The sequence below is a fragment of the Peromyscus californicus genome, unplaced genomic scaffold (genome assembly GCF_007827085.1).
Source record: "Peromyscus californicus insignis strain IS unplaced genomic scaffold, ASM782708v3 Scaffold_5__1_contigs__length_169319896, whole genome shotgun sequence".
Taxonomy (NCBI): Eukaryota; Metazoa; Chordata; class Mammalia; order Rodentia; family Cricetidae; genus Peromyscus; species Peromyscus californicus.
The window spans coordinates 19,290,090-19,317,966 of record NW_026294573.1 but is presented as its reverse complement, the minus strand read 5'-3'; the positions used below and the strand labels follow the sequence as shown (position 1 = coordinate 19,317,966).

The 27,877-nt window shown below is 54.7% G+C and overlaps 1 protein-coding gene across 2 annotated transcripts in view; it reads left to right on the top strand.

The window, feature by feature from the left end:
* Runx3 (RUNX family transcription factor 3) overlaps positions 1-23,972 on the top strand; it is a 58,240-nt gene extending 34,268 nt beyond the window's left edge. The window contains exons 2-8 of one of the 2 annotated variants that reach the window (XM_052717570.1): positions 915-1,071; positions 8,758-8,862; positions 14,355-14,359; positions 15,621-15,708; positions 21,130-21,168; positions 21,903-21,935; positions 22,262-23,972. In XM_052717570.1, the coding sequence (XP_052573530.1) occupies positions 915-1,071; positions 8,758-8,862; positions 14,355-14,359; positions 15,621-15,708; positions 21,130-21,168; positions 21,903-21,935; positions 22,262-22,785 (951 nt within the window). In that variant the 3' untranslated portion in view covers positions 22,786-23,972. Of the gene's footprint in view, positions 1-914; positions 1,072-8,757; positions 8,863-14,354; positions 14,360-15,620; positions 15,709-17,465; positions 17,616-21,129; positions 21,169-21,902; positions 21,936-22,252 lie in introns of both variants that reach the window. The other variant, XM_052717569.1, reaches the window with a different exon arrangement.
* Positions 23,973-27,877: the final 3,905 nt, after the last annotated feature.

The following is a 27,877-nucleotide window of genomic DNA, read 5'->3' as shown; positions in this document are numbered from 1 at the left end:
GACATCTTAAAATACCAGCGGGGGGAAATCTCCCGGGGAGGAGGGGGAGGAGGCCCGTGTGACTGTAATCGTCAGATCGGAGGTTTTACTGTCACTTGGAGCTTAAAAGGAATCTTTGAAATTAAAAGAAGACAGGATGTTGACAGGAAATCTGGCCTTTTTAATCAGACCCCAAACATTTTCTCCTTGAAATCTTTACCATCTGGATCCCCAGTCCCTGCACACGGCAGCCACGTTTAAATGGCTGTGACTCTGTTTAAAGTCTGGTTCAAAAGGCATCTGCCTCTTGGTGTGCCTTGGGTGGGGTGGGGTGGGGTGGGGGGAAGAGATGACATTTGAGGGGACAACTCCACCCACCCATCCAGCAGTTCCCAGCAGGTACATGCTTAGTTATCAAAACGGGGGTTTTCTGGATCAGCTTGCAAAACAGCAGTTTTGTTTTGCATTTTGCATTTTTTCTGCATAACGAATCCAGACTCTGCTGAGGCTATTTAACTGGGCCTTGGCCACATGGCCGGGCCAAATTTCATACCCTAAAGGGCGATGCATTAACTGAGACCGAGGAATACCCCCGCTATTATCATTTGCTGATGCTTTTGCAAGGATTGTGTAGTCTTCTTTAGCGCCCCACCCTTACCACTGGCCTTGCTGATTGGCGGCTTTAGCTTAGATTCAATTTAATAAAAAAGAATGGTTTCTCAGAGTTCACGTTAACCACTGGACCCAGGATTTGGGTATGGAGGGTAGAGAGTTCATCATTTAGGTCTTGTCTATGGAGAAGGATCTACACCATTAAGCCTCTTCTACCCCAGCCTCCGAGAAAGCTTCAGTGAGCCTGGGGTCTAGGGGAGCAGCTGGGTGCACCCCTCCTTGTGGCCTTTCTAAGCGGTCCTCTTTGCTGCCCGTTTCCCCAGGTGGTGGCCCTGGGGGATGTACCTGATGGAACGGTGGTGACAGTGATGGCAGGCAATGATGAGAATTACTCCGCTGAGCTGCGGAATGCTTCCGCGGTCATGAAGAACCAAGTGGCCAGATTCAACGACCTTCGCTTCGTGGGTCGGAGCGGACGAGGTGAGCAGGAGGGACCCTGGGATGGTAAAGGTGAGGATAGGAATTGAAGGAGACCTCTGGGTCTCAGCAAGAGCCCCAGAAACAGGTCTGAGAGCCCAGCACTTCTGAACAGCAGCTCTCCCGTCCCGTAGGCAGGCATTACACCACCCTTTTATGAGGATATGTTTATGGTCTCTTACTAGTAGAGTTTTCTCCCAGGTTCCAGGGTTTAGTAACTCTTAAAAGCTTCTAGCTCCCGCCGCCGCCTTTTCCCATTCGCATCCCTGATCTCATAGAAGATGTTGGGAGAAGGTCCTGTGGGCACAAGCTCCAGCAGGGTGTGGATGTCTTTTGGTTGGGGCCCGAGGCACCCCAGCAAATTGACCCAGGGTCAGGAGGCCCCCTGTGGTCTCCCGAGAGCTCTAGGCTTCTTCAGGTACCTTCAAAAAGAGGAGAATTCAGGGTGGGATGATGAATGTTGGAAAGAGAAGTTTGAAGGCTACCATCTCAGCCCCAGGCTCACACTGGTGGCTGCCGTCAGTCTGACCCACCCCGGGAGTGGCAAGAAGGCAGGACCAGACGCCACAGTGGCTGCCGCCAGGGGCTGTTGAGTGGGAGGTTGCTGGGACCCGAAACCAGTCATCATGTAACTTTGGGGTGGAGGAGCCCTCCTTGTTCCCATGCCCTGAGGATAGGAGGATCTGCGGCTTTAAGACTAGCCTGCTGAGAAGTAGCTGCGCCTTGAAGGGGCTGTGCAGTCACCTTCCGAAGCTCGGGGAGCCCTCCAGGGCTAGGAAGTGAGCTGGCTCCCGGCTGCCACGGCTCGGCTCGGGCAAAATGGTACTTTTCAACACCAATAAACAAGACCTTCTCAAGGCTGGAGTTCCCTGGGAGCCGCCAGCCTGCTCCCACTGGGCATCTGGGCACCATTTTGCTCTCCGCAGCCGTGCAGTATATACATACAAATGTCAAACATATTTTTTGACTTTTCAGCATTAATTAAAACCAGAGCGTTATTTGCATGTAATAACTGTTTACTTGTTACTTTTTATGAAACTGAAATAGTTTACATTCTTTCGAACATTTCCTGTTCCTGCTGGCTCCCTTCCCCATGCACAGATTTCTTTCAAACGTAGCCCTTAACTGGCTGCAGGTTGATGGATGGAAAATGTTTGCTTTTATGAATTAAGCTTTCATTGCTGCTCCTAATTAGTCTCCAAGCCCCTTTTGTCATCCCCGGTCCCTGAACCCTTTGCAATTTAATCGAAGCCCTGTCCCAGAGTGGAAGTCACTGGGACAGGGCCCAGGTGAGGGGGCACATTGTAGCATTTGTCCCTAGGGAACTTGGTAGAAAGTGAAGTGGTGTCATGGAGCCCCACAAGGCGCTAAGCACTCTGGGCTCCCTTTTCCCTCCACACTCTCCCTCTCCCGGGAGGTAACAGGAAAATAAAAAGGTGATGATTCTCTGATGTACTGTGGCCTCTCTACCTACTGAGAAGTATTTTCGCTTTATTTTGAGACAGTCTCCCGGTGTAGTATAGGCTGGCCAGGGACTTGCTACATAGTCCACATTAACCCCAGGTTTTCTTCACTGCCTCAGCCTCCCGAGTGCTAGGATTGCAGGTGTGTCCTGCCACACCTAGCCCACAGAGGATTTCTTAGCAAATTGTACCACCCACAGACAAGGGCCCAGGCTCTGAAGGCCCCTTGGGGCGAGACATGTTTCTAGGGTGTCATTGAACTGCAGCTCGTGGATCTTTTGAGGCTGGGTCTGGGGTAGTGGCTTCAGTTCAAATGTTCTCGTGTCCAACCTCTCGCCACCCTCAGTGGTCCCAGAAGGGAGGAGGAAGCCTCATAGACATCCCCATGCCCGTGGAACTCTGTACCGAGTGCTCTTGGCTCCTGCTCTTCCAGTCTGAGCTCTAGGGTAGCTGACCTGGGCCTGAGTTCCAAACCAGCTAAGGACTTGCTAGATAGCTTTAGGGAATCGACTTAACCTCTCTCCGCACCTCTGTTTCCTTATCTGTGAAATGGGGAGAGGGTGATAATGGCACATTTTAATGAGATATGGGGTGGCCTAAGGACACTGAGACAAGTGTACGAGTTCTCAGGTACCGAGAGTTGGGTACATGGTAGAGATTTTGTTCTTTAAATGGTTGGCACTGAGAGAGCCTTTGAGGTCCCTTTGAGGACTGCCACTCACTGATTCTCTGATTGCTGTGTGGTTTGGCTGGCTGGGGGTGGGGGAAACCCAGAAGGTGTGCACTGTTGAGTGGGAGAGGTGGAGGTGCTGATGTGGGGAAGGTGGTGTGGAGGTCCAGGGTGCAGGGTAGCCACACCTCTGCCATACCTGTCCCAACAATTGGGAAATTCCCTCTTGAGGACATTCCTCTGATTAACACGGAGAATCTGGGCCACTTTAGGTCGGGATAGAGAACCCCAGAATCTTCCCTGGTTCTTTGATATCTGCCAGGACTAAGAATCCTAGATGAAAATTTCTATGTATCTTGTTTTTGTTTGTTTGTTTGTTTAAATTCCTGATTTCTGTCTGAATCCCAGAAAGATCACTTTTCCGCTTTCCATAAAAGACAGGCATGCACCAGCACCCTGGAACTCTCCTGCAGGTGTGAACCGAGAGAGAGAGAGAGAGAGAGAGAGAGAGAGAGAGAGAGAGAGAGAGAGAGAGAGAGAGAAAGAGAGAGAGAGAGAGAGAAGAGAGAGAGGAGAGCAGGCCAGATTCTGCCAGCTGCAGCCCCCCTCCCTGTCTTGAATGTCTGTAATCTGCACTTTAGCTTCTTCAGACGTCATCCAGTCCCTGAATCTCTGTCCCTCCATAGCTGTGAGGAAAAGAAAAGAAAAATCCTGCATGGCCCATACACATTTGAATATGTAAATGCCCTGTGAGACCACGCCTCTTCAACATGGGCAATGCACCCTTCACAGAAACCCCTTGACATTGGGCGACAGGATTCAGAGTGCGACCATGGCCTAGCTGTCATTCTGTGCCAGGACTTGCTGAAGATGAGAAAATTCTCTGCAGAGCTATGAACAGTGCTTTGTGGCGGGTTATTGTTTTGTTTTGTTTTTTACGGTGCTAGGTATCAAAGCCTGGCCCTGACTCATGCTAGCTAAAAGATATTACACTGAGCCATATCTACACACACACCCAGATAAAAACAAAACAAGACCCCATCTTCTGAAAAATTTAGTATTTATTAAAAGAACCCCAAAATTTGCTTTAGTGTAGGTAAAACTGAGTTAGGTTCATGGCTCAGGAAGATGTTTGTTTGGTTTTGGTTTTTTTTTTTTTTAGCACATTTTTTCCTTCCTGGGAAAAATTAATTCTTTGTGGCCCTAGGCAGTACTGGGTTTGTGTGTACTTACACACACACACACACACACACACTCACCTGTCCACATGTACATGAACTCTAGTGTGCACACATCTATCTCTAGGGTTGATGCTCTCTTGGCCCGTCACCATGGCCAATCCCCAGCTTGTTTTCTAGAAGGCAAAGTAACCGCAGGCCTAGGCACAGATAAGTCACTCAGCGCATGCCACTAACTGGCTAAGACGTAGCAGAGGTGTGTGGAGAAAGACTTAGGGTGAGAGCCGTAGGTGCAGGCTGATGGGACCACTAGACAAGGGATAGACGGTGTCTTGCTGAAGCTGAGAGGCTGCGGGGCTGAGGCGTGGCTCCCAGAGTCCAGGCAGCTCCTGCAGGCTGAGCTTGTCCCAGGCATGCTTCCTAACCCACTTGAGGTTGCTGAGGGGTGAGGCTGCAGAATGTACTTGTTTCATACACCCGAACAGGACCGCCTTCTCCACTCCAGCCAGAGCCAGCCCTTAAAGTTCCTTGATTGCAACTCCTGGCCCTGTGGCCTGGCCCCACTGCATGGTTGCTGGGCTCCTGCACAGCCACCCACCTCCTCCATCTTCCTCTCAACTTTCTGCTCCAAAAGAGAGATGCTCACACTGCACACCACCAGAGGGGAGAATTGGGCGCTGGGGGCAGCTTGCCCCACCCAGGTTTCTCATGCTCCTAGGCCTCAACCCTGATGTCCTGATTCCTTTTCCTCTCTGTGGGTAGCTGAGAAGGCAAGGAACTGTTGAGGTCTGCTGGTGACCTCAGGGGTGGCAGGTGGTGTGTGGTTTGCTCCCTGGGGCAGGATGGGAGGGGAGTAACAGGTGTTTGGTTGGGAGGGGGCAGCTGCAGCAGATTCTGGATCTTGCCTGGATACTGTGTGAGCTGACCAAACACGGTCCCTCTGTGGGCCTCAGTCTTTGCATCTGAAAAACTGCTGCATTTAAAATAGTTAATTCAGTCTCTAGGACATACTGGGTGGCCTCCTGGGGCCTGGGGGCAATAGGGTGACGCTTCTGTGAGCTTAGCACCTAGGAGAGGGAGAGAAAGCCAGCTTGAAGATGGGTTCTGAAGGGAACTTTGCAAGGAAACTTCACGCGGGTTCCAGGGTAGGAGGTGCATGGGGCTACAGAGGGGAACAGCTACCGGGGAGGGGGTCATGGTGCTTGCCACTCTGTGGAACAGATTCCGTAGTAAGCACTAGCCTCGGGTCTGATGGTGACCATAATGTTGACTTTATGACGAACATTGAGGGTGTTTGGAAAAATCTGTAAGGACTATCGCGTGATCACTGAATGCCTGTGTAGCTGGTTGGTGACAAGGTCACAGGTACTGCTCATTAAACTTCTGTGGCTTGTGGCTTGCACTCTGGCTTGAGAGAGGCTCTTCCAGTTAGGGACTGGGAACAATACTATTGCAAATTTTCCTATCCCAGATCCCTGGCCTGCTCTGTGCTAAGAAGGGTCAACCACAGAGGCTAAATTGAAAATGTCCACTTTGTTTGTCTGGTGTTTTGTGCCCTGGGGATAGAACTCAGAGCCTGAAGCATTCTAGACAAACCTTCTACCATTGAGTCATCCCCCAAACCCCCCACCCCCGCCTCTGAAGTGTCACCTTTAAATAAAGTGGCCAGGGAAAGCCCTCATTGAGAAAGTGACTCTCCAGTACAGACTTAATCCTGGCAGCCAGGACTCCAGCCTACCCCCCCCCCCACCTTCATTGTGGCCCCAGAAGCAATGAGGTCAGAGAGCCAGCCCTGCTTCCCCCTAGCACCCCACTGGTTGGGAGGAGGAGTCTAGGAGAGAAATGCTGTCGCCATGAGAAGGCCCAGAGAGGAGTGCCCCTGAGGGGAGCAGAACGGAGTCTGAGGCCACCTGCCCTGTATTGCCCTAGACTGTCTGCAGCTCTCTTTCCAGAAATGAAGCAAATGGCCTCTGGCCTGAGGGTGAGGGCCAAGCTGGCTTTCCTAACTAAACCTCCAAGGATGGATGCCTTAGCATTTGCATCCTGACCTCTGCTGCCTGCCTCGGGGACCTTCTTCCACTGAGGGATCTATTCCCCAGGGTACTCCGACCGTACTCTCCGGAATCCCAGAAGCCCTTGGGTTTGGAGGCTCAGCTGGCTGGGCCTAGCTGCCTTAGCCACACTCAGGCCTCTCCTGTTTCCCAGGGCTAGAATTTTCCCTTGAGCAAAGAGAACATTAAGATGGCCTCGGCCCTCTTGTGCAGCAGGCCTGTGGAAGCTGGCCCTCCCCTTAGGGCACCATTAGTGAGACCTGTCTCCAGCAGGCTCCTGGGAGCCACTCCGAGGAGGCACAAATGCCTGGACTTGGGCTGCCCATGGGGAGTTCCCAAGCTTCTAACTCGGGCTGACAGATAGCTCCAGAGAAGCAAAGCAGATTGAGGGGAAGTCAGGCTTGGGTATCTGTGGAGTCCCCGCCTCACCCCTGTCTCATCTTCAACGGTCACGGTGCTAGGCTAGCCTAGACCCTGGAGAGACCCACAGAGACACAAAGCTCTGGACACAGCCCAGTGTACAAAGTGACAGAATGACCAACATGCTAAAAACAAACAAACAAACAAACAAACAAACAAACAAACAAACCAGACTTGTCCTCCGACATCCCCTCACCCCAGACCTTGCAGGCCAGACAGAGCCTTCATGGCAGAGTACCTTGCAAGTACACCTTCATCTTTTCCCTGCCTGGAGAGACCTGTCTAACGCTGAGGACAAAGTGTGAGGAAGGGTTGAAGTTAGAAATCGGAGTGTGGCGGAGGCCATCACCCAGCCAGCCCATGGCTGTGGACGAGCTTCAGATGGAGCAGATCTTCAAGCCCCAACGGGAAAGTCTGGAGAACAGGAGGCAGTGACGTCCGCCAGATTCTGGTGATGGATAGTGACCAGAGACAAAGTTTCAGTCTCAGTAATAAAAGAAAGGCAAACAAAATCAAGAGAAATTCGAGATCTTCCATGTGATAGGCACAAGCCAGTGGCACTTGGGTGACGTATGGCCTCACATCACTCATGATGAGATATGTGTCCCCCGAGAGCCAAGATCAGCCCCCACAAACTCATCCCGGGCCCCTGAGGTGACGCACTCCCTGAGAGGAAGTCAGAGATGTGAACAGAGATTTTGACACATGGAAGGTCACTTCCATTTTATTTTAAATGGTAAAGAGAAAAAAAAAAAAACAGGAAAGTATTATTTTAAAAGATTTTCCCCTCTCAGGAATTTTGAATGGAGACATTGGAGCCAAACGTCTACCTAAAAATAGAACCGGGTTCTAGAAATAACAGTTGTGTCTGCTGCTCTCCAGTCGGTCCTCCTGCAGCTCCGGCTGCCCACAGCAGCAAGAAATTAACAACGACATCAGGAGGTGGACCACTCAAAGTGTAGATGTCCCCTAGGGGAATATTTAGCAGCCATTAAAAATTGAAGTTTATGGAGAACTTGTAACGCTGTCACAGGGAAAGAAAACAAGACAGAGGGCTGGAGAGATGGCTCTGTGGTTAGCACACTGGCTGGTCTTGCAGAGGACCTGGGTCCAATTCCCAGCACCCTCATGATGGTTCACAACAGTCGGTAATCCCAGAGATCTGATGCCCTATTCTGGCCTCTGCGGGTGCCATGGTGCACATACATTCATATATGCAGGCAAAACACTCAGACAAATAAGGTAAATAAATTTTTTAATTAAAAAAAAAAAAGACAGGTCCCAGCACTTGGGAAGCAGAGACAGGAGGATTTCTGTGAGTTTGAGGCCAGCCTGATCTACACATCAAGTTCCAAGACAGCCAGAGTTACACAGAGAAACCATGTCTCAAAAACAGACAAAAATAAAAAGGGGGAAAAAAAGCTATAGATTGTAGTACCACAGCAAGTGTGTAAATGTGTATGCCCACACCCAGAGAGGAGGGAGGGGGTGGAGCTGGAGCTGGGAGGCTCTTCTTCTTCTCTTTAAATATGTTTACAAATTTACAAAAGTATAAATTTCTTTATAAATAAATAAATAACTTAGTGAAAGTAAATCACTAATTACTTTCAGGAAAAAACACACACTCATCTGTGATCTTCACCCCAAAAGCGTCTGGGTCCCTAAATAAAAAGAATATCATAAAAATAGAGTCACATAAGGGAGAGTGGCCAAGAGGGCGGTGAATTGGGGGACAGCTGGGGCCGCACCTCCTGAGGCCTTGAATGCCCAGTCCAGCAGCTTGAGCTATATTCTTCCTGCTTTCTGGTTGTGTTTGAAGGGGAGTAAGGCGGGCTCTGGCAGCACAGATGGGAAGCTGGGGGACTGTGAATGTGTCTGACATCAAACTCCTGCCTTGATTTCCCCAGGGAAGAGTTTCACGCTCACAATCACCGTGTTCACCAACCCTACCCAAGTGGCCACCTACCACCGAGCCATCAAGGTCACCGTGGATGGACCCCGGGAACCCCGACGTAAGTGCCACTGAGCCCTGGCCAGGGCAAAGGGTTCAGAGGAGAAGGGCGGCCCCCCTCGCTTTGTGTCCCCCTCCAAGCGCTCACAGGGTCCCCGTCTTAAACAGGCTCAGCCCCAGGCTCTGAAGGGTCAGCACGGAGGCCAAGGTGGCTGAGCTTCTCTAGGGACGGCCTGGAAGAAGGACGGAACCATGGGGGGTGGCATTTGGGATGGGCACTAGGCCAGTTTTCTCTGCACCCCAGTTGCCTCTAAGATAATGAGGGATGTAGGGGAACAGCCACCCAGATTGGAGCTGGTCCCCTGTGCCATGAAGCCACACCTCCTTCTGGAAACCCTGGCTCTTCAGAGCCCAGGCACGCCAGCTACAGGGTCCACACAGACAAAGGCAGTTTGCCGCCGCGTGCACTGAGCACCAACTGCGGTCAGGGAGTCTCAGTCCATCAGAGCCAGTGTCTGCAGCAAGGGGTGGAATTGGCACGCTTCCTGCAGGGGCTCCTCATGAGGGTTGAGCCAAAGGGTTCCCTGTTCCAGGGAGGTGATGGCCCGGGCCTGATGGCTGGGGGCTTGTGGGGACCTTGACCTATGTCAGTGGGGATATGCTCCTGCCTCAGGCTTCCACTCAGGCAGGAACCCTAGGCTTGTAACAGGACACCAGGTCCTGGGACCTCTGCTTCCTGCCCAGGAGACTCAAGAGTGTGGCTTGCACTCACATTGGTGAGTGCCATTCAGGCCTTGGAGTCAAGCTTGACTTCCCATCTAGTGCTCCAGCAGGTAGCTCTTGGGGAAGTCTCTTTGCCTCAGGGTCACCTCCTCCCATCCCCCTTAACTGTAGGTCTTGGGCAGGTCACTTACAGCCTCATTTTTCTTGACTCAAGAGTGGATTTGCACACGCAGGCGACTGTATGGCCAGGAGACAGGCACTCAATGGCAGTCTGTCCATAGCAAACGGTTTGAAGGATGGAAAGGGTTCATGAGACCCCGTGTCTGGTCCTTACCCCTGCACTCCCACCTCCACCATTAGAGGGTGTCCCATCCCCCTCAGGAGCAGCAGGGTAGCTGCCTGGAGCCTCATTAAAGGGGCCATGGCTCTGCACCCTGTCCCCAGAGCGGGCTCAGGGCTCAGCATGAAGATGCAGCGCCCCACAGTGGGGCTGGGAGTTAGGGGCAGGATGGAGAGGCCCGAGAGTCCGAAGAGCCCCCTCTGTTCATCTGCTAGCTCAGTGCTTCCTGAGGCCTGTGGATGAGGACGTGGCCCAACCTGCCCAGGGAGCCCTGTGAGTCCCCTGCCTATCTTCTCCTGGTTCCCCAATCCGCCACACCTTAGCTGGCCCTTTCTGGAACAAGGTGGCTGGGAGGAGAATAAAACAGAAAAAGGTAGCTACGGTCAGAGACTGAGATTGCTGTGTGGCCTCAGACACGTAATATCCCTCTCTGGGCCTTCTTTATAGCTCATTGTTGCAACAGAGCAGAGGGGAAGGGGCTATTCACCAAGTTACCCCATCCTTGGTGCCGTTCTCCAGGCTACCCCATCCTGGGGACATGCTTACTCCTGCCTGTGGCCTACCTGGCCCAGAAATCAGGTCTCCAATGCCTAGCCTCTAGTCTCAACATGTTTGTCCTTACTCTTTGCTGGACTCAGTTTCCCTGTGTAGAAGAGGGAAGAACCCCTTCCCTCCCACTCGCCCACCCACCCAGCTGCTGGTCACTGAGTGACCCTGAATGCACAGCCACATACAGTCTTTCCATGAGCCAACCCTCAGCGACATCCCCCACCCTGGGAAGGTAGCACCATCGCCTGAGGTGACCTTAGCACCTCCAGACTCCATGTAGGTCTCCCAGAGGCACAGGCTGAGTGTGGTGGTGGGATTTAGGAGGATTGTGCGGTTCCTGACTTTTCACTATTGACCCACAGGAAGTGTCACAACCCTCTGAGACCTGACTAGCCTCCTGGCTCTCAGCTTTCTGTACTTTCCCCCTATTCCACTCCCAGACCCCCATGAGGTCAGAGCTTCTGTGGGTGGGTGGGGCTGGCCCCGAGTCCAGGAGCGGGAGTCTGCATCCCTGAGGCCCAGCTGTGGTTTCTGTGGCCAGGTCGTTCCCCTCTGGTGCCTTGCAGAGCGTGCCCAGCCTGCAGCCGGGTGGCCAGCTGGGGCTGAGGCTGGCTCAGTGGCTTCCTGCCTGTGTGGCCTCGGTTTCTGATGCATCCCTCCCAGTCACTGGGGACTGGTTCAAATGCAGGTTGCTGAGCTGGATTCAGCATGGGTATGGGAGGTGGTGCAGGCCCTGACCACACTGGCAGTGACCACAGTTTGGGAACAACTAGCCCCATCCGCCAGGCTCAGCAGGTGGTGGGACCTACAATATGGGATCCGGCTTCCTCACCCTTCCAGAAGCTGAGGGCATGGTCTGGAAGCTTCTCTTCCCCTAAATGCACACAAAGCAATTCCCACAAATAGTTTCCCAGGCACCTGCCATAACTCCAGCACTGTTCCATGTGCAGAGGCCACCACCCTGAACCCCACCTGCTGGTTCCCACCCTCCTGGGCCTCACATTCCAGAGGAGAGAAGGGGAAACAGGTTTTACAGTGACCATGACCAGGCCAAATCTGGTGGGGACCCCTCCTTCCTCTCTTGCACCCTCTTTCCCAGTTCACCCCGCTCCAGCTGCTGGCCTCTGCCAGGTACGCTCCTGCCTCGGGGCCTTTGCACAGCTGCTCCCATGCCAGAGGTATGCCTCCACACTGGTCTGCATGCTCCGCCACGCCAGGGTTTCTGTTTTGTTTTGTTTTTTGTTTTTCGAGACAGGGTTTCTCTGTGTAGTTTTGGTGCCTGTCCTGGATCTCGCTCTGTAGCCCAGGCTGGCCTCGAACTCACAGAGATCCACCTGGCTCTGCTTCCTGAGTACTGGGATTAAAGACGCGTGCCACCGCTGCCCGGCTAATGCCAGGGTTCTTTTCTTTTGCTTGTCAACCTCTTGCTCCTGGCCCTGAGGATGCCCACACGACCATTTAGCTGGTTCTCCTTAAATAGGTCAGGAATGAGCTAAGTAAATAATGTGTTCATGTCAGCAAAGCTGGGAGGAAGCTGGAGTGGGCAGAGGGCGGGCAGTTGGCACGTGGTGGGGGCACTCGGTGTGAGGGAGGCTTCCTGGTGAAGTCCAATCCTGAAGGAAGTGGGACCAGTAGCAGTGTGGCTTCTTGGGACTTGGAATGGGCAGGAAAAAACGACCCAGTGCTACACACACGTGGGCCTTGGAGAAAACTGAAGTGTGGTGTCGTCCTGGACTCCAGATGTAGGGAAGCTGAGAGACGGTCTAGAGAGAAAGCCACACCTGGTCATTCAGTACCCCAGAGCCTGGGAGCACCCCCACTAAGGCCTGGCAGATCCAGGAGAACCGACCCAGCAGGAGAGAAAGGGTTAACCTCAGACCTCCCAGCTCCCCTAATCAGGCCCAGGCCTGGAAGCCCCAGTTGCAGCCCTGGGCGGGAGCTACCTCCCTGCCACTGGCCCTCCGCCAGCCGGCTTCCCTGCCCAGCACCACTGGTTTTCATCTGCTCACAGGGGGCCAATTCACAGCAGACCACCCCAGGCCCGGCACCCGCCTGCCATCCGAGCGGCTGATCCGAGTCCGGTGTAAATCTCCCCACAGGCCGCAGAGCAAGCTCGGCAGCAGGCGCACAGTGGCTGCTGTGTGTGGGTTGCCGAGTAGCAGGCTGCTGGGAAGCTCTGAACCAGCCCAGGGCCTGGTGGCTGGGGCTCACCTTGTTCCCAGGGTCCTGCCCGACTTTGCCTCTCTCTGCCTCCCACCTCCTGCCTCACTGAGGCCAGACATGGAGCTGGCCTCTTGCCAAGCAGAGCCCAGCTCTCCTCTGTCAGAGGGACTCTGTGGGCTAGGCAGCCCATTCCAGGTTTTAGTATCACCTTGTGACCTTGGCCTGGTGCCTTCTCCTTTCCATCTGTGGGGGTGGGGGCAGGGGTGCTTCACAGAGGGTTGTGGCCTTGAAGTTGTATGTGTGGTCCGCCAGGCATAGGAATCCCCGGCTCCTGCCCTGCCTGCTGGAGGCAGGGGTTAATGCTGGCAAATGCACCAGGAATCTGGCAGGTGAAGGGACCTGCCATGCTGTCCTGGTTGGGGACAGTAGGGGAATCCCAGTTGGACTACATAGTGTGTCCCTGGGGAGTCTCCGAGTTCGGGGGCTTTGACCTGTATCACCCGCCTGTGAGGTCGGCTAATGGCTTAGCTCTGCTGCATGGGAGCTGTTGACCCAGGAGTGCCAGGCAGGTCAAAGCGGAGCTGACACCTCCCCTGAAGGTCGGAGCCTGTGGGCTGTGTACTTCTCAAACCTGACTTCACCCTAAGGGTATAGGGGAGGCTCTAAGCTTTTGTCCCCATTTCACAGAAGAAACAATGGAGGCCCGGTGAGAGTCAGCCAGATCCACCACTGAATGATGGCTGCCTGCGATGGTCCTGGGACTGCTGGCCTGGGAGTGAGTTAACTGAGGTCTACCCTCCCACAGACAGGGTTCTGGGCACTCAATGTGATCAAGGACCCCCAGCAGGAGCTGGCAGGCAGAGCAAGCAAGACCCTACAGTCAGGGTCCCTTCCCCAGACACCCTTCTTCCCATGAGGACTCTACCTTTACCAAGCCCATCCACCTACCCCGGGGTAGGATGACAAGCACTTTACAGGTGTGGAAACTGAGGCCTGGGGGAAAGCAACCTGGGCTGCTGTAGTTGTGTGACTGGGACTCAAGCCCGAGTTTCAAAGCAAAGCAGAACCCTCCTGGGCTCCACTGAGCCCCCGAGTCCTAGTTAGGGTTTCTATTGCTGAGGTAAAATGTCACGACCACAAGCAACTTGAGAAGGAATGGGTCTATTTCATTCTACAGCCCTCGGGTCACACTCCGTCACTGAGGGAAGTCAGGGCGGGAATTCAGGGCAGGAACCTGGAGGCAGGAGCTGATGCAGAGGGTGTGGAGGGGTGCTGTTTCCTGGCTTGTTCCTCAGTGATGGAGCAGGGCTTGAGAGCCGTAAGATGACGTAAACCCTTTCCTTCCCAAGCTGCTTTTGGTCACAGTGTTTGAGCTCAGCAACAGAAAAGTAACTAAGATGCCCCGTCGTATCCCCTGCCCACGTTCCTCCCCACAGAGTGCACCCTGGGCTGGGCCCTAACACCATGTCACACCTTGAATTTCACAGCCAGGCCCCTTCCTGAGATGAGCTCTGTGGAGAGGAGGTGGCCATTTCCCTCCTATGAGCTGTCAGCCTGTCAGTGGTTCTGTCCAGCCTTGCCGTTTCCCACCTGTACAGTGGGGGCACGTCCGTTCTCCCTCATGAGGCCGCCAGGGCCAGCAGCTGGTGTGCCTTCTGAGCCTGCTGTGGAGAAAGCTGTACCCAACAGGCCCTGCTTTCTTCTGCTCTTGACTGCCTTCGGGGCCCGTTCACAGGGCTCTTAGGTTGGGCCCAAAGGACAGGGAGCCTTTCTGGCAGAGGCTGTCCTGCACTAAGAGGACAGAGGATGTGAGAGGGGCCAGGCCAGCAGCAGCAGGAGGCCAGAGCTGTCCAGGAACGGCCTGTTTTCTTTCCACTGGGGGCTGGAGGCCAGTATGACCAATGCTAACCCTCTTAGGATTTTTAAGTCAGTTATTCTCCAAGGGAGGGGTCCTAGGTGAGCAGGCTGTGTGGTGGGTGGGGGTGGAGGGAGACTGAGGCAGCCGGCACAGAAGGGCAAGACCCCAAGGGGCTGAGGCAACCAGACAGCTCCATGCTCTCATTGTGGGAAAAGGAATAAAAGGCTTTTTCTGTAGCCCTCCTCCCCGGGCACAGGCCAGGCACTTCCGTTCAGTGCTGCTCTCAGCATGAGGGCCTCAGCCTCGTGGCTCTGAGACTTTCTGGCGCCCTGGCCACGTGGGGTCAGCAGGCTCCCCTCTGCCTCTCCCTGGCAGGGGCTCCAGCATCGCACAGCCACGTGAAGCAGTCCTGTGCCATCCTCTCCTCCCGGGAGCCTGTCCTAGGCAAGGCACCGGGTCCCAGCTGGCTGGGACATCTCAGTGTCTCCACTGACCGGTGGGAGCTCCAAAGGGAAACCGTCCAGAAGGGGGCCCCGGAGTTAGGGATCTGGGCTGTCTTCCTGGTCCCCATCCTGGCCCCAGTGTCCTGCTCTGTCATCTACCTCCCCCGTGGTCATTGTGGTAGGGACCCTGTAGCTCAAGGTGGAGGGAAGTGTGAGCAGTGAGACCCAGGCCGCACCTGTTAGGGTCCATCCTTGAACCCAGACTGTCCCCAAGCCCCACTCTCCTTCCGCTGGCCACAGGAGCAGCTGTAAACACACAGCACACTGTGACTCAGAACCAGGGGACTTTGGTTGTCACTGACGACAGTAGCAGGCCTGAGGTTTCGCACCAGCCTTTGTGCGGCCCCACTAGCTGCCGGGGAGCTTGTGGCTGACTGAACCACCCACTTCCTTGCACCCCGGCTGTCATCTGGTCAACCCGTCACCTCCCATCTACCTATCCGGTGGGCTTCCTGCCTGTTGAAATGCCTGGGAATCCACTGTCCCCAGCTCATCCACACATCCCTGCCATCTCCAGGAGCCTTGGAACTGGCCTTTGGCACTTCTACTGAGCCAGAAACCACATCAGGGCACCATGATACCAGCCAGTCATCCTCAGTGAGGCACAAGCCTTCTATCCAGTCCCCAGCCACCTGTCTGTCTCATCGGGGACTTGCCCAGGCCTCAGGCCTTGGAGTCTGCAGCGCCAGTTCCAAGGCGCCCCAGGCTACACTTTCCCCTTCATTTCCCGGAACCTTGGGGTGGTGACATCTGCTGCTGTGCATACCACTGGTTGTGGTTGGGGCCTCATGGGAGAGAACAGCAGGGTTCCCTTTCTAGTGGCGACCTGGGACCCCCTACTCAGTTTCTGAGGCTCTCCTGAGTCCAGCTGGACCTGTGGCAGGCATGTGTGGGAGCTCTGAGATCCATGAGGACCGGCACCTTTATGAATCAGGTTCTGTCCACAGCTTCTTCAGGTCCCTCGTCCCAGCAGTGGTCAGTGGTCATGCTTTTCAAGCCTGGAGTCACTGTCCAGTCTCAGGCAGGACAGTGAAACACCTTAGTGTAGCACTCACCTTTCTGTCAATCCAGAAAAGTCCCTGTCACTCCAGACCCAAAGACTTGGGCAAACTTCTCATGCTAAACGCTCTTCTGACAGTTTTCTAGCATGCCCAGGTTTAGGAAACCCCGCCATCTTGACCTCAGACAAGCCTGCCCACTTCTCTGAGCCGTAGCCCCCATTTGGACAGAGAAAGCCTGAGAGGCAGAATGAACTAGTGGTTGGACAGTTGGCAGAGACGCTTGACAGGAGAGGTGAGCTTGTAGGGGGCCAGAAAGAGACACTCAGAATCGCTTCTGTCACGGAAAGGAGCAGGAGGCAACCGCACCTCCAGGGGATCTGACAGGCACGGTCAGGGGACGCCCGTGACGTGGCTGTTCTTGTCACTCGTGGGCTCTCCACGGCAGCAGGGAGGGCATTTCAGAGAGGCTGGCCACTGTCCCCACTTCACAGGTGAGGAAAGTGAGCTCCCAGGAGTGTCATGCCAAGAGAAAGTGATAGAATATACCCAGGCTGAGGCCATTCTAGAAAGTTCCATGAATGGACTCCTCCTCCTCCTCCTCCTCCTCCTCCTCCTCCTCCTCCTCCTCCTCCTCCTCCTCCTCCTCTGTTTTTCCATGCACATAAACCCCAAAAGAGGATGGAAAGAGAAACTTGAGAGTTGGTGAGGACAAGCCCATGGTGCAGGAGGCCTTGGTGGCCAGAGTTCACCTATTTTTATTTTAGGAACTCTGTGTGTTGTTTAAGAAATGAAGGATGGGTGATGAAAGAGTGTGTGTGGCACTTAGTGTCACCCCCAGGTGTCCCTCAGCCACCAGCAGATGCATAACCAGCCTGCAGCTCCTGTGTGGGCTGTGGCTGTTCAGAGGGTGGTAGAGAGGACTGGCAGTCTCCAAAATGTGACACTCCACCAGGCACATGGTCCCTTGGCCCTGTGTCTGGGCAGGGACCAGAAACCTGTATGTATACCCTCAATGACCGTGCCTCTGCCCTCCTTTCTGAGGCCCTGAGGGAAAATGGGTTTGAGGGTGGCTAGGTTGGCCAGGGCTAGGTGGCCAGCACTCCCTTCCATAACCTCATGCCCTCATGGGGGTACATGGAGTGTGGGGATCTGCATGCTGCAGGGGTGAAGGTAGTATCGCCCCTGGGGGCTCCTCCTGAGCCCCTCGGCAACTCCTCGGCAATCCGCCTGCCTAAGTCATTCTTTTAAGCCTATTGCCTTTGTATTCTTTTCTGTCAGACCATGTTGAGGAGGCTTAGGCAGTTCAGAGTTTAACATCACAGCATGCTGGCTCCGTCAGAGGTCCGGGTGTGATATAAGAATGACCATTCTGAGGAGAGATCAGGCAGCCTGAGGTGGCACATAGCCATGATCTCTGTTTTGCTCAGAAAATTAGAGAGTTCCACAGAGGCCCAAATTAGACTCCAGGAAGAACTTCCCAGCAGGGCAAGGCATTGCAGTGGCTGACGGGCTCCCTGTGCTCCACAGGGCACCGACAGAAGATAGAAGACCAGACCAAGGCCTTCCCCGACCGCTTCGGAGACCTGCGCATGCGTGTAACACCAAGCACCCCCAGCCCCCGTGGCTCGCTCAGCACCACAAGCCACTTCAGCAGCCAAGCCCAGACCCCAATCCAAGGTATGGAAGAGCAGAGACCTGTGGGGATCAGGCAGGGGTGCGGATAAGGAGCCAAGATATGGTCCACTTATCCCAGGCTAAGTCCTCCGGGAAGATGGCTCCCGGAGTCTGCAGTCTAGACTACCAGGTCCACTCATGCCTGACCCTGGATGAGCATGAGCAGATGTGACCATTCCTCCCTCCGAAGCTCACTATTCCCTAGGGACATGAAGGTAATCCAGTGGTATGCATAGAGCCATGGCCTCCATGCCCCCACTTGGCACACATTCCTACTGCCTCGGCCTTCTCCTGGTGAGGGGAAATACCATGGGGACATCTCTCTCTTTTTTTCTTCTGAGACAAGGTTTTTTTTTTTTGTTTGTGTGTGTGTGTGTGTGTGTGTGTGTGTGTGTGTGTGTGTGTGTGTAGTCCTGGCTATCCTAGAATTAGTTCTGTAGACCAGGCTGGCCTTGAACTCACAAATATCTGCCTGCCTCTGCCTCCCAAGTGCTGGGATTAAAGGCATGTGCCACCACAACCCAGTATGTTGGGGATATCTCTTTCTGGGGCGGGGTGCTGTTCACACCTGAAACTGTGACATGAGGTGCCAGCACCGCCTAGCCCAGTCCCTTCACCCTGTATCACACGAATAGAGAGCACTAGGGTCGGACTTTGTCCCCAGTGCCTGGACGAGGCAGCTAGGCCGCAAGCAGATCTCCCTGGGGTCTGTTATCCCGTGACAGGTGCTTGGCCGGCCTCACGGCAGGCATTGGACTTCTGCTAGCGGTCAGGGACAGGAGGCTAAATGCAGCTGTCTCAGGTCAGGCAGGAGCAGATGCCGAGCCACAGAGGCCAGAGGGCTAGCCGCTGCCCTGTGTGGTACCTGTCCCTTCAGCTCACCAGTGATGTCTCGGGGTCAATGTGGCAGATGAGCGAATTGAAGCTGAAGAGGGTTGGTGCCACCCTTAGGCCACATAGCCTTCTGGTGACTGAGTCCAATGTCTCCCTGGGCCTGTCCTTAGGTGAGGACTTCTGAGGGTCTGAGAAGGGACCAAACATTAGGGCCAGAGTGGGCTGCAAGCTGGCCTCTCTCTGCCCAACCTTCTGCCCTTCTCCACACTGGTCTTTCCATGAGGATGCATTGCCGGGGATATTAACCATGTGTTCTAGGCATGATACAGTGTCAGGGCATGGCATCAGCCCTCAGTGTGTCAGGAAGCTGGCCCAAGGTAAGGGAAGGTGTAGCTAGAGTTTTCCTGCCTGGCCCACAGTCAGGACAAATCTCTCTCACCTGCCAGTCCCACAGCCGCTCAGACCTGACCAAGTAAACACAGAGACTTATATTGCTTACAAACTGTATGGCCATGGCAGGCTTCTTGCTAACTGTTCTTACAGCTTAAATTAATCCATTTCCATTCATCTATACCTTGCCACGTGGCTCATGGCTTACCGGCATCTTCACATGCTGTTTGTCGTCATGGCAGCTGGCAGTGTCTCTCTGCCTCAGCCTTCCACTTCCCAGCTTTATTCTCCTCCTTGTCCCGCCTACACTTCCTGCCTAGCCAATGGCCAATCAGTGTTTTATTTATTGACTAATCAGCAACACATTTGCCATACAGAACATCCCACAGCAGGAAGGCCCTGCCCCCAGTTTGCCTGAGCCCATGGGTTTGTGGGGTTGAGATTCAGCTTTTGAGCCCTGGGCCCTTGAGATTCATTTCTGGCCTCATTAAATGCCCTGCATCTACCTCATGCCCAGCCCTGTCCAGGAGCTTGTCCTTGCCCCAACCCCACAGGCCGGTACCTACAGAACCTGATTGAAAAGGGATGGATGGAGTCTAGCCAGGGACACCCCAGAGTCCAACAGGGCTGGACAGTACTTCCTGTCCATCAGTTTCCATGAGAGAAGAGCACATGGTTGCCCTGCTCCAGTGAGAGGGTGTAGTCTTGGGACTAGATGCTCCCAGGAGCCAGACTCAGCCTCCCACATCCCTGGACCTCACCTGGCCAGTGTGGTATGGATGGCCAGTCCTTCTCTTAGTACATTCTGATATAGGACTCTTATGCCCCATGTTAACTCCAATGGGCCCTTTGGTGTTCAGGAGAGGGTTCCAGGTACTTTGTTATCAGGTCAACCTGACCAGTTCTAGCTCTGCCTCGCATTGGCTGTATGATCTTAGGCAAGTTGCCTAACTTCTCTGAGCCTCGGTTTTCTCAAGTGAAAAGAGGGTTAGACTGGCTTTGGCGGGCTCAGATACGAAGAACCACACTCTCTGGTCCTCCGTCCTGGTGGGACCAGGTCCCAAAGGTCCCCCAGGATGCCTCACCACGTTCCTTGGTGCCTGTTAATAGCTTTGACCCCTGGCTTTGGTCACTGCAGGCAATGCCAAGGCTGGGGGGGGGGGGGGCGCTTACTGCGGATGCCCACAATGGGGGCTTCTCACAGCTCAAAGGGCTCATTCAGCTGCACGCAGCAGCTGGGGCAATTTGGAGAAAATAAACATTTCCTCTCGCTGCTGGGTTGGCTGCTTGACAGTGGTCCCAGCAGCTCAGATTTCCTGGGGCTGTGAGGTGGAGGCGGAGGAAGCTGCTGAGGGTCTGAGGGGGTACTTAGGGCAGGTACTTCCCACCACTCCGGAGGAGAAGCTGGAGCAACGAGGAGAGAGGGGGAGGGGACAGTGGCCGCTCCAAGCACCCCAGTCCCTCCACTGCAGGGCCACAGTCCCACTGTCCCCCACAAGTCTTGTTCAGTCTGCTTTGAGAACAGGGTCCCCTGGTCACGGGCATCAGTGTTCAGTGTCCTCTCATCTCGCTGGTACTGAACATCCTCTCTGCAGGACTCCTGGGTGTAGATGGGCATCAGGCGCCTCGACCTCCCAGACCAGCCAGGGCGTCCCCACTTTTCATTTCGGAAAGCTCCAGCTGCCTGACTCCTGTCTGTTCCCTGCACCTGGGGCCAGAGGCAGCCCTCTGTGGTCATCCATAGCCAGGGCCAGAGATGCTGATGCACACACCCCAGAGACCCAATGAGTACCAGATACCTAAGGTCACCTGACACCTTGAGCAGACAGAGCCCAGGAAGCAGGAGGCCTGAACTCCCCATCCCCCGGCACAACTGGTCATGGCCAGAGGGCCCACCAACCCATAGGGCCTCCCCTGGTCTTTTATCCATGATAGAGCAGACAACAGGCTGAGGCTTGGCAGGCCAAGCCTCTGGGCCACCACTTGGGATTGTCCTGTGCCCACTGCTGCCAGGGTATGAGGAGGGCTCCAGGTGAGGGTTTCATCTTATCAGGGTCCCAAACTCATCTTATCTGGGTACCCAGAGTAAGAGGTGCAACGGTGGCCGTGACAAGACAGACCACCACAGGCTGCTGGACGTGGCTCAGTTCTCAGCGTTTTAAGTGTGTTAACAAATCTGATCCAGGTCCTCAGGAAATTGATGCACCGAGAGGTTAGGTGATTGACCAAGGGCACCCAGGGAGTGAGAGTCAAAGCCAGGAAGATTGACCGGCTCCAGAGGTCCCGTGGAAAGTCCCGCTGTCTCCACAAAGAGGCAGTGCCGACCAGGCCAGTGTTGGGACTCAGGACAGTGCGCTCTGTGACCCCCATGCCTCTCCCTGGCTGGGTCCCGTTTTCCCACCAACGGGGTTAGGTTTGTTCCCAAAGCCCATGTGAATGCTGGGATTGGGGGCCCGTGATTATAAAAGTAGGTATACAGGTTGCCACACCCCATCTTAGAGCTCACTGAGAAACCCAGACCCCTGGTGTTACTGTGTGGGGTCTGACTGCCAGGCCGGGGTCTGGACCCCCAAGTGCCTCCAGCAAGTGTTTCACTTTGCATCAGAGGCGGTGAGGGTTCCACACATGTAGTTGTATGACCGCCAGGTAGCTCCAGCCTGCAGGGCACCCTTAGAAGACATAGGCTCAGGAAGTGGGGGTGAGGACCAGCAGAGCCCCCTCCCCAGCCAGGACACCAGTCTACCTCCACGTGTGCCCATCCAGAGGGCATGGGGATGCCTGTGTGCTGCTGCCCAGCCTCTCTTAGCCCATGGCTGCCCCCAAGATCAGACGTGATGTGTCTGTGTCACTGTCCTGCTGAGAGCTGTCCTAACCTTCATCTGATGCCCTGACCCCCTCGACAGGGCAGTTTACAGACAGGAGCTGTTTATCACACACACACACACACACACACACACACACACACACACACATAGTGACCCCAATGGAGAATAGAGACCTTCTGGAGCATTCCAGCACTTTCTGTGCATGAGGGAGGGGATCAGCCTTTCTCTATCTTGGCCTCAGTTTCTTCCTCTTCAGAGGAAAGTCCAGCTCCCAGTCTCACTGGGCCCCTGAGGACCCTATTCATACCTTTGATCTTGCCTGCTCTTCAGAGTGAGCTTATTGGGAGCCCTGTCTAATGCCTGTCCTAGCAGGCCGGGAAGGACACACAGGGTGAAGGAGGGCTGTCCCCTCTGCTTTGGCCCAGAGCTCCACTCCCAACATAACCTGCAGCAAGAGTTCCCAGAGCACAGCCCTGCACAGCACAGCCCAGGCAGAGGAAGGGGTCCCCAGGAAGGTCACCCCACGGTGGCAGAGGTCCCCTGGTGGTCCTAGCCTGCGCACCTGACCCCCACCCTTCTTGCTGTCCCCAGGCTCCTCAGACCTGAACCCCTTCTCGGACCCCCGCCAGTTTGACCGCTCCTTCCCTACGCTGCAAAGCCTCACGGAGAGCCGCTTCCCGGACCCCAGGATGCACTACCCGGGAGCCATGCCTGCCGCCTTCCCCTACAGCGCCACGCCGTCGGGCACCAGCCTGGGCAGCCTGAGCGTGGCGGGCATGCCGGCCAGCAGCCGCTTCCACCACACCTACCTCCCGCCGCCCTACCCCGGGGCCCCGCAGAGCCAGAGCGGGCCCTTCCAGGCCAACCCCGCGCCCTACCACCTCTTCTACGGCGCCTCCTCCGGCTCCTACCAGTTCTCCATGGCGGCTGCGGGCGGTGGCGAGCGCTCGCCCACCCGCATGCTGACCTCCTGCCCCAGCGGCGCCTCGGTGTCCGCGGGCAACCTCATGAACCCCAGCCTGGGCCAGGCTGATGGCGTGGAGGCCGACGGCAGCCACAGCAACTCGCCCACAGCCCTGAGCACGCCGGGCCGTATGGACGAGGCCGTGTGGCGGCCCTACTGAGCACCCTGGGGACTCGCGGGCCACCCGGACCCGCCCTCCAGCTCCAGGCTGCAGCAAGAAACATACTTTGGCCTAGTCCCAGGGGCCAGAGCTGGCGACGGCTCCCAGAGCTCTGTCCAGCAACAAGTTTGAACAGAAGATGTGGGGACTTCCCCCAGGACACTGCCCCAGCCCACACCCACCTCTGTCGTCTCCAGCCATGCCTAGGATTATCTCCTGAGTCAGAGGCTACCCCTGCCCATGAGGAAGGAGGCCTTTGCTGGCCAGAGAAGCTCAGGCTCAGAGATGTCCAAACTTCCTCTCTCTCACCCTGCACCCTGGGGACCAGCCGTCCCTCTGCATCGGTACCCCCCTCAAGCCAACTGGAAACCCCAACCCCTGAGATGACTTCACTGTAGAGAGGGAGGACCCAGGACACACCCACACCAGTCCCAAACTTGACTTCCCCATTATTCCAGGCAAGCGGTCCTTGACCAGTTCTAGCTTACCTGAAGACACCAGGCCCCAGAGCAGACTTGTCCCTGGTGGCAGGTCCCTAAAGGGAGGAAGGCCTCAACACCTCCAAACACATTCCAGCCTGCAGGGTCAGCTCGGTTCTCAGGGGCAGAGAGGTCCCGGCAGAAAGTCTTACGGTGGGAAGCAATGGAATGGTCAGCGTCCTTGTTCACTAGGCTCACTAGTCCAGCCAAGCTGTGCCCCAGGCCTTGCCTCCCCAGGCCTTGCCTCCCCAGGCCTTGCCTCCCCAGGCCTTGCCTCCCAACCTGCAGCCCGACTCCTTAATGTTTGTACCTAGAAGCAAACAACCTTGAAGCAAAAGAAAAAAGCGACTTCATCAAGCATTTTAAAGCAAGGTCTGTGACAGGTGAAGTTCTGCGGAGGTGAAAGGCCCGCCTCTGCTAGTGAGATATCAACAGACTCCTGCCACCCTCAGACCTCACATTCTTCCCAGAAGGGGACCAGGGGCTCCAGAAGGCCTTGTGGAGGCTCTGGTGAGGTGTGCAATGACAGAGCAGTGTCCAAGCAGAGGTTAGACAAGGCCCCCCTTAGATCTGGCAGGTGGGAAGGGAGGCCTTGGCCTAGGACTTGGGTCATGGGGACTGTGGGAGATTGTCAGTGGGATAGGTTAAAAGGCTCTTACCAGCGCTGACCCACAGGTGGGTTTTCAAACTGAGTGAGCCACATCCTCTGTGGCCTTGGAACTCTCCTCTAGAAGGCTCCTTAGAGATGGTCTCTGTGGTAGTGCTTGGCCTTCCCCATTGCCCACACCTGTAACCACATACATATACACTCCGGCAGGTCAGGGGGGCCTGACAACCCTGTGCAGACACCTCCTGTTACAATTCCTTTTGTCCCACCCTTGTTGGGGGGATAAAAAACCCAAAACATTTTCTATCTCTTGGAAGTAGCTGAGTTAGCCTTCCAGCTCCTGCACCCAGAGGGGCCTCTTCACCTCTTCTCAGGAAGCAGCTATAGCCCATTGCCCTCCTCCCTGCCTCACTACTGGTCCGTGGTATAGACTGGCCCAGACTACCAAGGAAGACACCTTCAGGATCCTAGTGCTTAGCACTGTGCAAGTCACCCCAGACGACTACCCTTCCTGATATCCAAACACAGGTAGAGATGGGAAATCACACACACACACACACACACACACACACACACACACACACACACACACACACACACACATTACTCTTTCCCATCCTTGATCTTGATTATCAGTGACAGCTGAGTCTGTTGTCGGTCCTACAGTGAATTCAGGCAGCCTGGGCTGGTAAAAATGGTTCCTTATTTGCAAGGCTACTTTAAAGTGCTACGTGAAAGCACTGGCTAGAAAGAAAGCACAAGGAAGCTGAGGGGGTTGATACAATGTCACTGGGAGGGGTGGGTGGGTGCTGATCCTTTGTGACATTGTTACCCTGAAGTGTCCTACCTGCTGTGAGCAGGTCTTCCTGAAGCGGGCTCCGAGTTGAGGGGGAGGGGAGGGCCTGCTTTGCACTATAGGCTGCTTGGTGTGTTTGTTTTTTATGCACAACTTGCTTGTACAGTCAACTGCCCATCTTGGGTACTATTTAACTGTAAAATGAAAATTGTATTTGTTACAGTAATATAACAGATGCCTTGAAGGACCTGTGTCAGCCTTCTGGAGTTGTGAAGGTGGGTGGGACCGCCTTCTCTTGGGCAGGAGATAGGGGATTGTAGGACAAGGTGGAGCTGGCTGTGTGGGAGATACCTCAGTGCTGGGAAGTCCTCCATCCAGCTCCATCCGGGTAGCTACAGAGACCTGGCCCAAGTTCCAAGATCCTGCCCTGTTGCAGTATTAGCTTGCCTAAGATCAATCCCCAACAGGAAGTTCCTGTTTTTCTACCCTGGACTCTGGACCCTTTCCTACCCAGCAGCACCTCTGCCCACAGGATTCTGGCCACCGCTGCTGCAGGACCTGTCCCCAGGTACACCCTGAGTGGGTCACCCAGCAGGACCTCTCCTTGAGATAGAAGCAGTGTCTTCACAGCCCACAGTCTTTCATTTGGTTTATCTGAGGGTGGACCTGAAGATGACCTCTACACCTGAAGAACAAAACCCCTGACTTTAACTCTGGTCCCCTCTGTACCCCACATGTCCAAAGGAGACAGACCAAGGAGTCCTGGGCCCGCTGGAGGCAGAGCCCTGCGGGAGGAAACCATGCAGTTACCTCTGCAGCCTGTGGGTGGCGGTAGGAGTGGTTTCCTGGCAGCCAAGAGAAAGCAATACTTACCCCACCCCACCAAATCTCCACCACTGCCCCCAGCCCCCTGCTTCAGAGAGGAATGTGGGCTGATATTAGGAAGAACTCCCCAGCCTCTGGATAGTCGCTCTTGCCCTGCCCAGGTTTCCCCAGCCAGCAGTGGCAGTTGACAGTAGGAACTTCCTGCCTCTGCCCTTCAGAGACACCCTCCTGGTCACATGTCACAGTCACAGGCCCTGAGCTCCCACCAGAAGACAGGGACCTGCAGGGAAGAGCTGACTTCTGGGTAGGAACGCTCCACTTCGAAGCTCCAGTCAGGCTTATGCACTTTCCAGAATCAAAGGGTGTGACAGGGCCAGCCCAGGTGAGGAGGTCAGTCAGCTGCCAGCCTGGAAACCCTGAGGTCCTTGTGCCTCATCTGACAGATGAGAGCCAAGGGATCCACTGACTTGAGGATCTGTGACTGGCTTAGTGGCAGACTAAGAGGCAGTTCCCAGAAAGGACCCAAGCCTGTGACATCAGGCCTTGGATGGCTTTGACTCTTGTCCTGAGAAGTGTACATCCCGTCCAGGGAAAACAGGTCTGGGGGAGCCGATGCTGTGTGACATAACCTGACACAGACCCACATCTGCCTCTCTTCTCAACTAGCACCCCTCCCTGCCCCAGACTGCACTCCCACAAGCAGCCAGACCCCCAGCATGGACCCGGAAAGGGGCAGTTCTCCGCTCTACCCCACACCCCAGCTCAGAGCACTTCAGTGGCTCCGTTCATCTCAGGGTCATAAATGAAATGAGCTGTCAGAGGAGCCGAGTGTAAGAACAACCCTCTCTGGCAGGAACCCAGACCTCCCCTGACTCCTCCCCATGGGGGCTGTGCAGAGTGAGGGCTATGTCCCCCCAATATCCGCTGCTACACCTGTGTGGTCCTGGCCAGGGAAGTCTGGGAAGCCGGATTCCAAGCTTCCTATTTTTAGTTTGCGACGAAGAGTGGGCTGTTTGTTTTATATATTTATATCGACCACAGAGTGCCTGCCCGAGCCCGCCAGAATGCAAAGGGGTGGGTGGCCCTGATGTCAATGCCACTTCCCTGCTGTGCCCCAATGCTGCAAAGGTCCAAGACTCCTTGGTACTCTGATGGGTGGCTGCCATTGACCACATAACTCTGCTCTGCTCCTGGGGACAGTATCTTCAAGGCTTTGGCCACAGCTTACGCAGTCACTGCCCAAGTCCCATCTGCAGAGAAGCAAAGTCACAGCAAAGCAAGGGGGTGGGGGGGAATGACAGCAGATTGGAACAAGCACAAAGGCTCCTCGGAGGAGGTGTCTCTCCCCCTCAGACAAGATGGAGGATGAGTAGATCATAGGGCGGGCAGACAGCCTTCCACATCCATAGTCTTGTATGTAAAGGTCTGGAGATCAGCTTGGGGTAGCTGGAGAGGAGAGTGGAGAAGGGGAGCTGGCCTTGGTCATGGGGCACAGAGGAGCCAAGCTGAGGGGTGTGGGGAATAAAGTGAGAGCCACAGAGGGAAACTTGCTTGCTGGTCTCACAGTGGTCTGAGCACAGGAAGGGGGAGCTATGAGCATCGGAGCAGGAAGAGCTGGACAATGTCATCGATACCTCTAGTCCTGACGTACAAGAAGGACTCCATGCCCCGACCATTGTCGAGTTTGGACAAGCTAGCATTGTGTAGTCTTGGCTGTCCTGGAACTTGCTTCGTAGACCAGCCTTGCCTCAAACTCACAGAGATCCACCTGTCTCTGCCTCCAGAATGCTTAGATCAAAGGCGTGCACCACCGTGCCTGGCCAGGGTGAACGGTGTTTAACGGAATCATTGGAACAAGGTCTCAGGAGTAGTCACTGTTCCTACTCAGTTAGCTCTTTTGGGACTTCCCCATCCCTGTGTCAGTTTCCTCATCACAGGCCTCTGACCACCACCAAGGTCCTCAGTCTGATCCATCCATCCACTGTCTGCTGGAGTCTGAGGATGTGGAGGTTATGAGAGACAAGTCCCAGGTCCCCATGTTTATGTATTACATCTTAAATACTTTTTTTTCAAGAGGTAGGGTCTCATGTAGCCCAGGTTGGCTTTGAACTCCTGATCCTCTTCCCTCCACCTCCCAAATTCTGAAATCACAGGTGTGAACCACCCCTGGCTAAATAATGTTTTTTAAAGCGGCATTAAATAATCCTTAATCATGGAAGGAAAAAATAGAGCAATACAGATTCCTAAAAGGAATACAAGAAAATGTACTGATAATTTCAATCCCTCCAAAAGTGGCTATTATGAATATTTTGATTTTTCTCACTTTCAGACCTTTGTCTTTTATTAAATATATTAATACTTTTTAGAAATAAATCTTTCTAGTCA